Source organism: Tachysurus fulvidraco, chromosome 23 (genome assembly GCF_022655615.1).
Source record: "Tachysurus fulvidraco isolate hzauxx_2018 chromosome 23, HZAU_PFXX_2.0, whole genome shotgun sequence".
NCBI classification, from domain to species: domain Eukaryota; kingdom Metazoa; phylum Chordata; class Actinopteri; order Siluriformes; family Bagridae; genus Tachysurus; species Tachysurus fulvidraco.
In genome coordinates, this window is record NC_062540.1 from 2,091,667 (window position 1) to 2,106,841 (window position 15,175).

Consider the following 15,175-nt stretch of genomic DNA (forward strand, 5'->3'; position numbering starts at 1 on the left):
CACTTGCATATTATAGAACCAATCGATCTGACAGGTTTAAGGTCCTTGCTAAAGCTCTGTAGCTTTCTCTATCCAGCTTTTTTATAGACCTGCGTTGTGATGCCTATCCTTCATTCATTCATTCGTTTTCTACCGCTTATCCGAACTACTCGGGTCACAGGGAGCCTGTGCCTATCTCAGGCGTCATCGGGCATCGAGGCAGGATACACCCTGGACGGAGTGCCAACCCATCGCAGGGCACACACACACTCTCTCATTGACTCACACACACACACTCTACGGACAATTTTCCAGAAATGCCGATCAACCTACCATGCATGTCTTTGGACCGGGGGAGGAAACCGGAGTACCCGGAGGAAACCCCCGAGGCACGGGGAGAACATGAAAACTCCACACACACAAGGCGGAGCCGGGAATCGAACCCCCGACCCTGGAGGTGTGAGGCAAACATGCTAACCACTAAGCCACCGTGTGTCCCCCCCCCCGTACTATATAAGTTCAATTTAATTGTTTTCCCAAATCAGTTATTTTATAATATTTGACAAAATTCCCCTGACATTCTAGAAGTTTCTTTAAAACATACACAGCAAAAAAAAAAACAAAAAAACAACAACCTGGAAACAGCAGAAAGTAAAAACAAATGATATGAATCACCGACATCCAGCCCTTCATGACAAAGACATGTTTCTACGAGTCAGCTCAAAAACCTTCCCTTCTTCTGCTAGCATCCGGAGAATTTCACTCAAGTGCTCTGGAAGGAACAAATTTAATAAAATATATTTTGGTATTGTGAACTATAAAACATGATAACTTTTCCCCATAAATCCTTGATTACACCTTTAAATGTGTACAACCGATGCTTATAATAAACAAAACGGATTAAAACCCAACACATGAAGCACAAAACATTTTTTTATGAACGTTTTGCTAAAACAACGAGCCTCAGGCTGCTCAAACCCTCAAACTAACCCCAGTTCTCCAGCTTCATCCTGCAGACATTATGAAAGTAACTCTAGCACACATAAAAAAAAAACCCTGAGGAAAAACAAGAGTGGTTTGGATCTGACTGTGTCCTTTGTTATTGGTTGCATTCATTTTCTTATGAAATGCACAGACAGAAGGAAACAAGGGCCAGGATGTTAGGACACACATTGCTAAGTAAAAAAAGTGACACTTATGCTCCAGATGTAAGCTCATGTTTGGACTGATACTTCCATAACGGAAGAAGATTCATGGAGCAGATGTCTGTGGATCTTACTGACAACGAGGAGGCACCGAAGCGTTCGTACTGTATGTGAGCTGACTTGTGTATGTGTGTGAAGAAAATATGTAACTTGACCTTGTGAGGGTTGAGCAAGTGTAACACAGGGTGGGAGTTCCAGGCAAAGGGGTTTAGAACCTCCTCTCTCTCTCTCGTAAAGCCATAAAAACCTTCTCAAACATGCTTAGCTCACATCTGGACTGACGAGCGTTCCTAAGAGGAGTACACTTTGCTCTGTGAGGATGATTTGGAAAACAGCTTTGTACTATGCCCGATTCGGACTCGTCCTGGCTTTAGTGTCCGGGCAGCTTACTGAAGAAGAGAAGAAGACGATCTTGAATTTACATAACATCTACCGCTCCGTCGTCAATCCTCCAGCTGCTGATATGCTACGCATGGTGAGTGTCGACTGGACCCGATCCTCCTCCGTCCATAATGCTGCCAGTTTGGTGTATGGTGCAATAAGGGTTACTGTGCCACTGACATCTAACTGATCAGAAGACTGAGGCATCGTTTACTACTCATTCGGTTCCTTACATTTTTGAAAAGCTGTGAAGATCCGGTGGCTTTAAAATAATCCCAGCGGATTATTTAAGGGTCCTTTCATCTCTGAGGGGAGAATGGAGGAGATGTTCCTCTGGGAGAACTCTTTATGGTTCTATGTACAGATTCCATGTAGAAAAACGAATAACTTCGTAATAAAATAAAACACACATTGCATGGAAGTAAGGGGAGACAATTATGATGTGGGATGTGGTAGCCTAGTGGTTAAGGTGTTGGACTACAGATCGGAAGGTTGTGAGTTCAATTCCTACATCCACCGAGCTGCCGCTGCCGGGCCCCCCGAGCAAGGCCATTAATGCTCAATTGCTCAGTCGTATGAAAACGAGGTAAAGTGTAAGTCGCTCTGGCGTCTGCTAAACGCTGTAAATGTAAATCACACAGCATCAGTCACATCTGGATCACGTTAGCTACGTTATTACTCCTTAGTGCTTTGTGCAAGTCATCTGTGTGTTTGAGTACTTTTTTTAAACCCCACCATTCCACATGCATGAGGTGTACAATTGTAATCCGTCATCGTGTTTCTATCCACCCGTTTCATACGTCACCGCTCGATCGTTTGAATAAAGTGTGGACATCCAGTGCGACTGGACGATGTCTCACGGCTGTATGAAATTCCAAGGATGGAGCGGATAATGTGTAGGAGGATGATAGATTTATCTCGGCTTCTTTAAACTGTGCCAACATGCCGATGTTGAGTGTGCTGAGTAGTGTCTGAGTAGATAAGCTTGTGTGTGTGTGTGTGTGTGTGTGTGTGTGTGTGTGTGTGTGTGTGTGTGTGTGTGTGTGTGTGTGTGTGTGTGTGTGTGTGTGTGTGTGTGTGTAAGTGTGTGTGTGTGTGTGTGTGTGTGTGTGTGTGTGTGTGTGTGTGTGTGTGAGTAAAAATCCCCATTTGATAACCCTGTGTACTAAATTAAATTAATTTAATAATGCAAGAATAACATTATTTGCTGCATCAGTTTGCAGCGTTGTGATTGGTCAGATGTTGATTTGTTTAAAAGGGAGTAACATATAATAATAATAATAATAATAATAATAATAATAATAATAATAATAATAATAATAATAATAATAATAATAATAACCTTTATTTTCTATAGCGCCTTTAAAAGAACATCTCAAAGCACTTTACAAAATCAAAATAAAAACAAGAAAAATACAGTACGACATAATATAAAGATTAAAATTAAAACAACAAAATAAACTATAAAATAAGCACTATGTAATATCTGTATACATATAGTGTAGTGCTAAGGTTTGCTGAGAGAAGACATTTACGTTTACGTATTAACCGAAGGAATCTCCGGCATCAGCGCTTTGTAATAGTTACTAATAAATAATTAACTATTAATGGCTAAAACAGTGGCGTGTTTATGTCAACAGTGTGTGTGATTACTGGAATATCGGAACTGCGGTAACAGTAACTTCATCACACAACCACAACTGTTATATTTCCTCTCTAACACAACAACATCCAGGGTTTTATTGGAACGTAGTAAGTAGAGTTCGAGGTTCTTTCCATCTGGAGCAGGTGTGTCTGAGTTTGGACAGAGCAAAGCTGGATTGCGTATCAGTGTACAGATCTGAAACAGATACGACTTTAAACAGGCTATTAATAACGCTCGGTGTAATATATCAGCGGGATGATGAAGGTTCTTCCAACAGATTGAAATACTCCAAGAGCTTTTCCACAGTGGAAAATGTTTTACCTCTGACACTGGAGACTCCTTCCACAAATGTTAAATAAAAAGTCTACCATAGAACACGATGTATATACAGGGTTTCCCGCAGCACTTTGCGGTTCGGGCGGCACGCGTAAGGTGAGAAACCCTACCGCCTTGACTAGGTCGTCCAAAAAAAAAAATCCACTGCACAAAAGGCCGACAGGTGCATCTCGCAACTTTGTGTGCCGAAATGTGAGAAGGACGTGGTCCTTCACTGTCTGGAGGATAACTAGCCAGCTGATAAAACACGTGTCTGTGAGAAATGTAAGTGGACTTATGTTCTGGGTTTATTTAAGTCTGTTATTGCATTAGTCTATAGTTCTTGCAAATTTAAAGTAAGTTAGCTGGTGATTTTGTTGTTTGAGATCTTCACCTGCTAGCTAGGTTGCACGTGGCTGTTTTTAATAATTGTTAAACGTAGTACAGAGTTTGTGGTCTATCTCACAAAGAAGCCCCGCCCCTGGGAACCCCACCCCCACCCCCACCCAACCCTAACGCCACCCCGCCCAACCCTACCGCCCAACCCTACCGCCTTAAATAACAAATTTTCTGCATATACCCTGTATATATATATATATATATATATATATATATATATATATATATATATATATATATATATATATATATATATATATATATAAGAGTCCATGACAGGATGGTATTTCATTTATTAATGAATGACACTGCACTTTTTAGACTGTTTAGAGTCTTCTTCTTCTTCTTCTTCTTCTTCTTCTTCTTCTTTCGGCGTAAATGTACGGATTTAAATATTTTTTTCCATTTGATGTGTTGTAAAGCGTCCACAAAACAAATCAGCTCCGATTGTTTGTTGTCACTTCCGATATCGCAGCTATCATCATCCGTTCCTTCACCAGCCTTGTGTTTTTTTTCTCTCACTTGAAGTTAATATAATAAAAACCCAAAGCTTGTCATGTTATCTTCCCAAGATGGAAAGCTTCCAGCGACACCGGAGACTTCTTACCTGGGGTTCTCAGCTACATAAACTTCTCACAGAAATGTCAACAATTCTATATTTGTCTTTGTTAAATAATAATTTGTTCCTTCTGCATGAAGAACAAAAACGTGCTGTTCCGCAGGAAATGACTTAACATCATCTGACCAATCAGAATAAAACAGCATTTGTAACAATGGCAGATGTCTGAATTGTGCGTTTGTTGTTATGCAGACGTGGGATGATGGACTAGCTTTGGTGGCTGCAGGTTACGCCGAGCAATGCATTTGGAAACACAACCCGGATGTGGAGAACGTACTGGGAGAAAACCTCTTCGTCACCGCCGGGACTCTAAACGTCAACACATCCATACATATGTGGTACGCACAAAATCATGACTCCTCATTTCAGATAAGATCTCACTGTGGCTCTGGTGCTTGTACTTGGCTGTGAATTAAATAACCTTGTGCAATATTATTGAATGGTAATGCAAAGGTTCTCCATATCTGCTCGTTCTCCAATGGCAGGTTTGATGAACACGAAAATTACAACTATGAAAGCAACACATGCAATCTATGGATGTGCGGACATTACACACAGGTGAGTGCTACAGTGAGTCCTGAGTGGCTCTAATATTATTATTTCTATTCTTTTACAGTCAGATATTTAGTTACACCCACCAAATTCCATTAGAGCTTAAGTTTAAACACACACTTAGCATCGGTCTCGTTGATCAAGCCGGCTACGGATAAACGGTCCGTTAACATCATAAAATTTTTACCCCTGTAATGTTAAATATGCCAAACAATAGCAACTGGCTTCAAATCATTCATGCCATTCCATTCAGACAAAAGTAATGGCACCCTGCAGAAGTAGGAAGTGTTAGTATGCGTCTATGGTAATGGCTGAACTGCATTACTAGAAGATTTGGCTGTTTTTTTTTTTTTTCACTGTTCAGATGCCATTTTTACATTATGGAGTTTAGTGGGTGTGGCTAAATGTTAATCAGCCGCGCCTTGGGTTTGAGTTTTCCGTAAATTGGTTTGATTTACACTAAATTGCTCATTGGCTAAAGTTTTTGTGTTCACGTTAACAAGCCGATGAATGAGAATTAAAGGCATGTTTATTTAATAACCTTGTAGTTTGGTGGATTTGCTTTACATTGTACTTTGTGTGCCGTGTGGCTGTTACAGGTAGTGTGGGCGAAGAGCGACACTGTCGGCTGTGCCTCCCACCTCTGCAGGACGGTTAAGAATTTAGAGTATAAGAACTCGACAATTCTGGTCTGCAACTATTCCCCACTGTACGTCTCTGTTAATCACATCGGGAATAAATCCTGCACGCTTCAATCCTGTCAAACAACTAAAATAGAAAAACATCTTTCTAACATCATGAAAAATTGTTAACATTATTCTCAAAATCTATGAAGAAACGTCACTTTCTACAAAGTGAGTTACATGCTAAAGCTAAGTGTAATCTTTTGTCTCAATTTCAGAGGGAATGTTTTTGGAAAACACCCGTATGTGACAGGAGTGCCATGTTCCAATTGTCCAGCGAAGGCGATCGAATGTATAGAAAACCTCTGCAGTAAGACCAGAACCTTCAAATGCTTCTCTTACACTGTGATACATTTATAAACTGGCATAACATCCTGTTAACACTCCTCTCTCCTCTGAAATTAATACGTTTAGACTGAAACTGTTTATGATGTTTACTGATTCCTGAGCTAATTTTCTTGCCTATTGCTGAAGTTCTTACTGTTAGAATGGAGTTTAATATGACAAACAATTCCAGTGATCCCAAAACTAAGGAATAGCGGTTTGAGCTCCAGCTAGAGTTTAACGTTTAACATCATATCGTCGCTGTCGGGCAGAATCCTCCAGATTCTCCAAAATCATTATTTTTCAGGAAATTTAAAAAAAACGCAGTATCTTATAATAATAATAATAATAATAATAATAATAATAATAATAATAATAATAATAATAATAATAATAATAACCTTTATTTTCTATAGCACCTTTAAATGAACATCTCAAAGCGCTTTACAAAAGCAAAATAAAAACAAGAAAAATACAGTACAGACATAATATAAAGATTAAAATAGACTATAGCACCATGTATAATTACAAATTAGTCAAATTAAAAGCTACCCTAAAAAAATTAGTTTTAAGTGAAAGTACCAAGAGATGTTGCTTGCCTTATCTCAGTTGGTAAGGAATTCCAAAGTTTTGGAGCTAGTGAAGAGAAGGCTCCTATCGATTTTAAACGAGTTAAAGGTACAGTTAAAAGACCAGTTTCAGAAGAACGAAGGTCGCGAGATGGAATATATGGAATTAAAAGCTCAGTCAGATATTGAGGAGCCAACCCATGTAAGGCCTTGTAGGTGAGCATCAGAATCTTAAAATCAACCCTAAACCTAATCTGCAATGCACAGTGGATTGACTTGCATGAAATTCCTGTCCTCAGACGAGCACCAGAACTAGCGGGGGTCAAGATGTTTTTTTCTTTGAGCCCAGTGTTTTGAAGACATTTACCTCAGAAGATGTGTCGATTCGTTGCGACTCTTCTTGAGGAGAAACATGCCGCGAAGCTCTCCCGCGGAGTGAAGAAGAGGTGGACAGTTGAAGTGTCCAATGGAGTTAAGAGATTTGCGCTCAAGCTATTTTCAAGACTATAAATAAAAATCTGTTATGTAAAAAAGACTGTTATGTAAAAATAACAGACCCACGTGGGGACTGACCAATAGCATGGATATGTGAAAAAATATGAAATTGACCAAATTTTGGACATACGAGGTTTCCGCCCGACAGCGACGATACTGTATGTAGGAGAAATGCAACACAGAATTCATGGAGATCAAAGCCACAGGATTGCTGAGTTTCTGCAGAGGCTCGGCTCTGAGTGTCAGCGATCTACATGATGACGCATTTAATGGCCTTGATTTCGATGTTAGCATTAAATTGGAATTTTTGATAGCAGGTTATGTGTTTGAGTGAAATTTACAGATGAGGAGGTGAAAGAGCTGCACAGAGGAAAGGAATAAAAGACATGTCGACAAACATGTCTTGGATGATGAACTGTATGAGCTTCGTCCATTTTTACCTCCATTTGGCAGACACCCTTTATCCAGAGCAACTTCCATTTATCTCATTTATACAGCTAATCAATTAAAGGTTCAGGGCCAAGCTAATGTGCCTAGGACTAGCAGCTTGATGACCCAGGAATAGTCCAACACCTTAACAACAGAGCTACCACATTCTCGTAAGCTATGCTTCTTTTGTTTATTTTTTGAATAAGTATTCTTTGTAGAGTCTATAAGTGCTTATAGTCAAAGACTACATTTTTTATTTATTTATTTTTTTACGCGTAAGTACATACAGCACCTCCTAACATGCTGGAATTACATGTTTCATGCTCATCATTCCAAACTAACTGTGTAGGAATTTTCTCAAACAAAAGGCTAGTGTGATACCGAAGACTGCCAGGCAAATGGTTCTCATGGTTCTCAGTAGCTCAGTTAATGCTAGCACAGGGAGTGGTTTTTTTGGATAATAACTTAAGCATAAGTTACTTTAACCTAAGTGCAAAACACAAGATCACTGAAGATCCACAGATGTGCTTTTTTAAGTAAGACATTTACTCCTGACATGTTTAAGTGGAATAAATGTAGTGCTTAGTTCTTATAACGTTAATAATGATAGCGTCGTATGCTAATATACTAATGATAACCGGGTGGTAAATTCTCTAAAGCTTTCTAATCTTTCTTACAGCTCCCGCCGACAATATGACGGATAAGTACTACATGGACACGCACCCGACAGAAACACCATTGACGAAAGCTGTGAGTTCAGGGGATTTTACAAAACTCTCAATGGCTACACTGCTGCTCACTGGTCTGACGGTCGCTTTTATACTCTAAATACTTGAATACAATCGTACGGCTAACGCCGCCAATCCTGACATATAATCCTAAGACTTTTTTTATTAACTGTGGATGAAGTTCCTCAGATGTTCTTGTTGACTTGATTTATTACCACTAGACCATCACCAATGACAGCGTCCATATCAAATGTTAGCGGATGTTTTAGAGTCGCTCCAGAATATATTTAGCGATCGCATTGCTCATGCGTTTATGTGAGGCACAGAAGTCAGCTCACGTGTAAAAGCTACACTATGAGAGATTTCTTTTCATCACCATTATTTAAATATTATAATTATTATCATATTCAGTTAAGGAAAATCCTTTAACAGAAAATCTGTCGAGTACAAACCTGGAAACAACCGATGGAAGCTAGTTAGCTAACAGTGAACACAAAAAATAAAGTAAATAAAATTACATGGATGAGAAAACAAATTACTCAAAAGTATATAAATAAACACAGGAAAAGACAAAAGAAGTCAGAATTTTCCACATTCTCTTTTGTTTTGCTAGACAAAAAAAAAAAACAAATTGTAAAAATGTTTCATATGTCTGGTTAAAATTAACCTGTATAATCTGAAGAATTACCATGTTTGTACGACAGAGGGCAGGCTTTAGTGAAAGGTTTAAATAAATAAAAAATAAATAAATTATTTCATTTGTTGTGTAGGGGAAAATGTGTGAGTGCTGATATGACATGACTGAATTGAAAATAATCATGAATTTGCTTTTATATTCAGTCTGAACTCTTTGTTCAAGTTCCTCAAACAGGATTTAGGTTAATGCTCTAATTTGTGATCAAATACAAACTGGAAAAGAAAATTAACATGAAATCTTACAGCCTGGGAAAATAGCTGGAACTGAGTGAAGTAACTGGAGTGTGATGAGTAATAAAAGGACGTATTGTGTAGTATTACATCAGCACTTTGTTTAAAAAAAAAACAATCACATGATTTCTTTTTAAAACATTATATCAAACTACTAAACTTTTGAACATCATTTTCTGATTAACATGTTTCTTTAAACTCTAAATATTTTTTTTTTTATGATTACATACACTCAGGTGTAACTGGGTTCACTTCCAGGGTTGATGGTTCGATTCCCTTCACTGATATCTATGTTTGATATTGTATTGTATGTTTAAGGGAGTCCAGCAGGGGGCGACAGAGTCTTAATAACTGCTCATAGAAATGACTTGAGACCTCACAAACCCACTCACACACCACTCCTCTGTCTCAAGGCTAATTATTTACCTATTCGATGCAATATAATTTTATGTTACTTTATATTTTATAATAAACTACTTGTTATTTTTACACACAATGTTTCTGCTCATAAATCCATACTTTTTTGATGCATATCTGTAAGAATAATGTCAAAAGATATTAATTTTGTATTGAATAACAAAAATAAAAGTGTCTGAGTATTTATTTCCTTTCAATGTGAACAATGTTCGATGACCTGGCCTCGTGAAGACTTTGCGTGTGTTTGTTAAGCATCTCAGAGCAGCAGGAGTGTAGCCTGTACGTCCAGCGATCCAGCTTTTCTTTTATTAATCGAATTGTCGTGAACGATCTCGCTTGCTTCCGATTTCAAAGTTGCTTTAAAATGAGATTAGAGCTAATTCTTGGTTAATTGATGTGACGAGAACAGTACAGTCATTGTAGCAAAGCAAACGACGCCTACCATGTCTGGAAAATGAGGAAATTAGGACCAGTGAAATATTTCAAGCTGCTTCCCTGATGTCACAGAAACGTACATCATGAACATGCTGGAATATTCAGCCGGTGTTTTTTTTCTAATAGCTCAAAGACCTTGAATAAGGAGAGGTGTTAATTTGCAGCTAAAGGTCAACGGTCAAGGTTTAAAATAGTCCAGAATGCAGCAAAGGCACAGAAGCATATTGATAAAGACTCGTTTGGGTAAATCTTATAAATGAAAGAAACTGTAATTAGTTTCCCTCGAGGTGACAGATTATTAGCTCGGCTTTGTTTTACCTCCTGAAAGAGATTTCGATGAAATCAATATCACACATGTATGATTTAGTAATGCAGATCTTCTCAGCATCTTCAAGAGCCTTTCAATTTCTCAGCATCCTTAATGAAAAGAAAAGTGGCAACTCATTATTTATTTATTTATTTATTTATTTTTGGCTGATCTGATTAAAGCTGGCTCTTAAGTCAAAGCCAAATCACCAGCCGTATTCAGTCCAAATTAGAGAAATAAAGAGCCGTGAGCTGGGAAGCGAGAGCGAGATGCCTCGTGGTCATATTATGACAGTTTTAAGCAGGTCCTACAAGGCTAATTAACATTTAGCCTGACAACACACCCGGTGGAAATGTCACCGTTTCCCAGCTAATTTTTTTTTTCCAGAGCCTGTATCTCAACCGCACACATGAGAATCTCACATCACTTGAACATTAGATCGTGTTTGTTATTTGTGATGACAAAAAAGACAATGGCAATAACATTAAACAATGAACTAAAGCAAATAATAAACCTAGCAGCAACGCAAATGTGGCGTTTAATTGAAGAAAGCGGGCAAAACCAAAGTTGTAGGCTAGGCTAGGCTAAAGGGTAAAAATGTCAAGGATATGCCATGAATGCTAAAGCTTGCCATGATTAGAAGTGATTAGTCCTGGGAACTAAAATCAATACACACTGACTATAGACTGCAAATAATTATGTTTTTAATTTAAGATTATGTCTCTAAATGTTAAGCACGTGTAGCTCGCTCACACATTCCTGCACAAGTACACTGAGGTTCGGCTAGAGCTAGCATGCTAACTAGAGTTAGCATTAGCAGTCAGCGAGGACAGTCACTTTTAACAATGTTTGCTGATTAATTCTAGGCTTTTCTAGACAAGATGTGAGTGAAGGAGTGTCTATAAACTGAATTCCATGTAAACACAAACACACGATCAGGACCAGAAGACAGGTTTTTAAAACAGGTTTCTCAGCCACATAAGGCATAACGCATAATTCTAGGTTATTTGGACTATAAAGAAATGTAAATAAGCGCTTATTGCACCTTTAATGTCAGCTGAAAGTGTAACAGATCCATTAGATTCAGATCCCTGTTTCTATTCTTCAGATTTTCAGCCTAAGCATGCGAGTAGGTCGTTTCCTTTCATTTTATCGGCCGCTTTACTGCTTTAAATCCGTGTTAAGCAGCAGCTTCCATTCTCTGATAGCAAACCCTGAGTTTGTGGCTGCTGCTTGGGGTTTGTAAGCTTCACTGAGTTCTTCATCATAATTCTTCTTTGTTTTTATAAGAGCTGTGTGTTTCGTACCTCAGGCTTGTTGTGTTGCACTGCGTGGGTGTGTTGGTGTCTCAGGACACACACTCACACACACATACACATATACACACACACACAAGATTGATGTTCTTGCATTTAGAGAGCAGTGGGACAGAAGAAGAACTGGCCCCAGTTAGAATCAGAGATCAGACCTCGTCCTGAGGCATCATGCGGCTGTTTGACGTCATAATCCACAGCACTACGACATGAGGCGGCAGAAGCTACGACGACAGCTCATCACTGAAGTGCCAAATGGTGGTAATTGGCACATTTCCTGTGTAATTCCTAGCACTTCTGTATGAAAAGATGCGGAAATCTTTTACTAAACAAAAAAATTACAAATTTGTACCAGGAGTTTTTAGGGATACGACAATCGGTTCAATAGATTTTCAATAAATTGGCAAATTGCAGTAAATCATCAGCTGTTATTGGAATCAAATCAACAGATTTAATGATTATATTTTAATTATTTTCCAACAACAGCATTATCACTTTTCTTACACCTTACATCTGGCAACTCCTATTTAATTTAATTGAGAAACAAAAACGTCATCATCTTATACGTTTCTAGTTACATTTAATATTCATGCGACAAGTTAGTTCCTGTTTTCACTTCTGTTATAGCAGCTTTAATAAAAAAGATGTACAAGATAATGGATAAATGAATGTATCCTTGCAGAACATCTCACCATTTTTATTTACTGCCAATAACACTTAAGTTTCCTTTGAATGAGCTGTTACTATGGAAACAATAAGGTATAAATATATAAACCATGACATGCTAATTAAGCTGTCAAAATAAGAGTCTTTTTACAGCACATAGTTACAACAGTGTGTAATAATAGCAGCTTCCTGATGTTAGGTGTCACTCCCATTCATCCCTCACCACTTAATGAGGCACAGCACATTCTGTGGGAAATGTTTTCCTCGTTTTAATTATGAAATAAATACATTTGCTCGATACAAAACATTCTTCCAAGATGATGATGTTGATGTTGTTGATGATGATGTTGATGATGATGATGATGATGATGTTGATAATGTTGATGATGTTGATGATGATGATGATGATGATGATGATGTTGTTAATGATGATGATGATGGTGATGTTGATGATGATGATGTTGTTGATGATGATGTTGATGATGATGATGTTGATGATGTTGATGTTGATGATGATATTGTTGATAATGATGTTGATGATGACGATGATGATGTTGATGATAATGTTGATGATGATGATGACGACGATGATGATGATGTTGTTAATGATGATGATGGTGATGTTGATGATGTTGATGATGATGATATTGTTGATACTGATGATGATGTTGTTGATGATGATGATGATGTTAATGATGATGATGATGATGATGATGATGATGATGAAGATGATGAATTCTCCTGTACTAAGGCCAAGTAGAAAAAAACAACACAAATAAAAAATACAGCAGACAAACTCCTGAGAACCAGCAGCGCGGATCAGACGCCACCACGTACGAACAGATAAAACATATTTATTCAGTCGTAAAGATGACTGCAGTGCATTTCCACATGGAGAACTACGCTAATCCGGCACCATAAACATGCCACTGACTTAATTCTGCAGCAGGAACCCGGGAAAGATTTAGCTCCTGCTGAACGGAGGAAAAGAAATAACACAGGAGCTGAGGATGAAATATTGCTGATGATGTGAAATAAGACAAAATAAATACCATTGCTTGAAATGTGGGGTGAGAATCTGATTACAGGAAGGCTGACATTATACACAATAAAGGAAACGAGAGAATCGTGTTTTGGGATTTATTTTGATGAATCACACTGAAATAAGATTTTCTTAATTTGATTTATTTTATAATTTTACTTTTTAACAAAATGTTTTCAGCAGACACTTTCATCTGGAAAAAATGAGGCAATATCCAGTCCAAAGAGCTTTTTGCTCAATGTTCTTTCTGACAGATTTAAACATCCCTCTGTTGTCATAAAGCGAAGATTACATGACAGTAATCAAATAATTATTGTGTATGAATTTAAATCTGCTGTCAAACAACAATAAGTCTGAGCTCCATCTCTAAAAGGCACCACACTGTGAAAACCTCTTAAAGGTGCCCTTCCACACAAAACCGTTTTTACTTGTATTTTTTTTTTATTTGTGTTCGGTCCATATGTGTTTGTGTTGTGTCGGGATGTGAAAATGACCTGCTACCTCCCCGGTCAGCTCCAGCCATTGAAAAGAAATAAGCGGAGAAATCAGGTCAATTAGAAAATCTGCTCAGAGTGACGTAGAAATGACCGAGCTCATTAATATTCATGAGCTCTCCCACTTGAGACCACGCCCACAGAATTCGTGTAGCTCAGTGAGTTTCCTATACAGCAAGGATGGCTGAACGTCAGCGGGCTTGTGAAGAAGCCATTCTGCCGTGATTCAAGGTGATTGTACACAAAGTTCCTCTAGCCTAGGCTAATTATTGCGCTGGGTGAATGAATAGTCATGCTCTCATATCCTAGCGGTTAGCCAATCGGAGCCGAGCAGCACAGCTCATTGAATATTCATGAGAACTGGCACAAATCGAGCTGAGTCTTCCTGCAGGCTTTTTATACCACACTAGAATGGCTTGAAACAAGGTAACCGAGGCATTTTTTCCACAGAAAAGTCCATGGTAAACTTCAGACATTACCACAAAAGTAATGAAACACGTGTGGCAGGGCAACTTTAAAAGAGATGAATCCCGGGAACACTGAGCGTGAGGCGGAAACACGTCCTGGTTTTATGACGTCATACACTTTCACACCATGAAGCTAATTAAACTTCCGGCTTGTTTAATACGCACACAGAGAGACCGACAGTACCTTCGGCTCTGGATGGACCCTGGGACAACGTTGAAAAAAGAGAGAAATACTTTATTTTAGCGTTTTGTTTTGTCACGAACGGAAAAACAGTGAAATGTACTGAATTTATACAATAGTCGTGTTTCACTATCTGAATTAAATTACTGAAATAAATGAACTTTTCCATGAAGCACAAAAGTGTGTTTTCGATATAATATCTAAATATATATTAAGTATATAAATATATATATATATATATTGTTTTGTTTTCAGCCGATAGGGGGCGCTTTCTGCTTTTCTGCTCAGGGACAAGTCGTGCTCGCAGGTCCCCAGATGCTCATATGAAGTAATTGCACCAGTCAAGACATCACGACTTTCTTTGCTTGGAGATTTTTTATTTTTTTTCTTTTCACAACAGCAGCATCACCTTGAAACCAGCGTCTCATCCTCCTACGAGCTGGAGTTCCTTAAAGCAAAGTCAGAGTCATGGCTCAGAGAGATGGAGAGATGGATAGATGGAGAGAGGAAAAGTGGGTGGTTAAGGTGATAAAGATGGTAAAGTTGGAGCCAAAGGGCAGATATGTAACTGCAGGAAGGTGGAGGGGAAGGGGGGTCTTGGAA

The 15,175-nt window shown here is 38.4% G+C and overlaps 1 protein-coding gene across 2 annotated transcripts; it reads left to right on the forward strand.

The window, feature by feature from the left end:
* Nucleotides 1-1,260: 1,260 nt before the first annotated feature.
* On the forward strand, nucleotides 1,261-9,853 carry LOC113654893 (peptidase inhibitor 16-like). 2 transcript variants are annotated; one of them, XM_027165187.2, is made up of 7 exons: nucleotides 1,261-1,659; nucleotides 4,736-4,881; nucleotides 5,029-5,101; nucleotides 5,695-5,804; nucleotides 5,997-6,088; nucleotides 7,664-7,765; nucleotides 8,275-8,414. In XM_027165187.2, exons 1-6 carry the CDS (start codon nucleotides 1,504-1,506, stop codon nucleotides 7,729-7,731), a joined length of 645 nt encoding a protein of 214 aa, XP_027020988.1. In that variant the 5' UTR covers nucleotides 1,261-1,503; the 3' UTR covers nucleotides 7,732-7,765; nucleotides 8,275-8,414. The 2 variants fall into 2 exon arrangements, with proteins under 2 accessions (XP_027020988.1, XP_027020981.2); XM_027165180.2 differs by lacking the exon at nucleotides 7,664-7,765 and having other exon boundaries at nucleotides 1,300-1,659; nucleotides 8,275-9,853.
* Nucleotides 9,854-15,175: the final 5,322 nt, after the last annotated feature.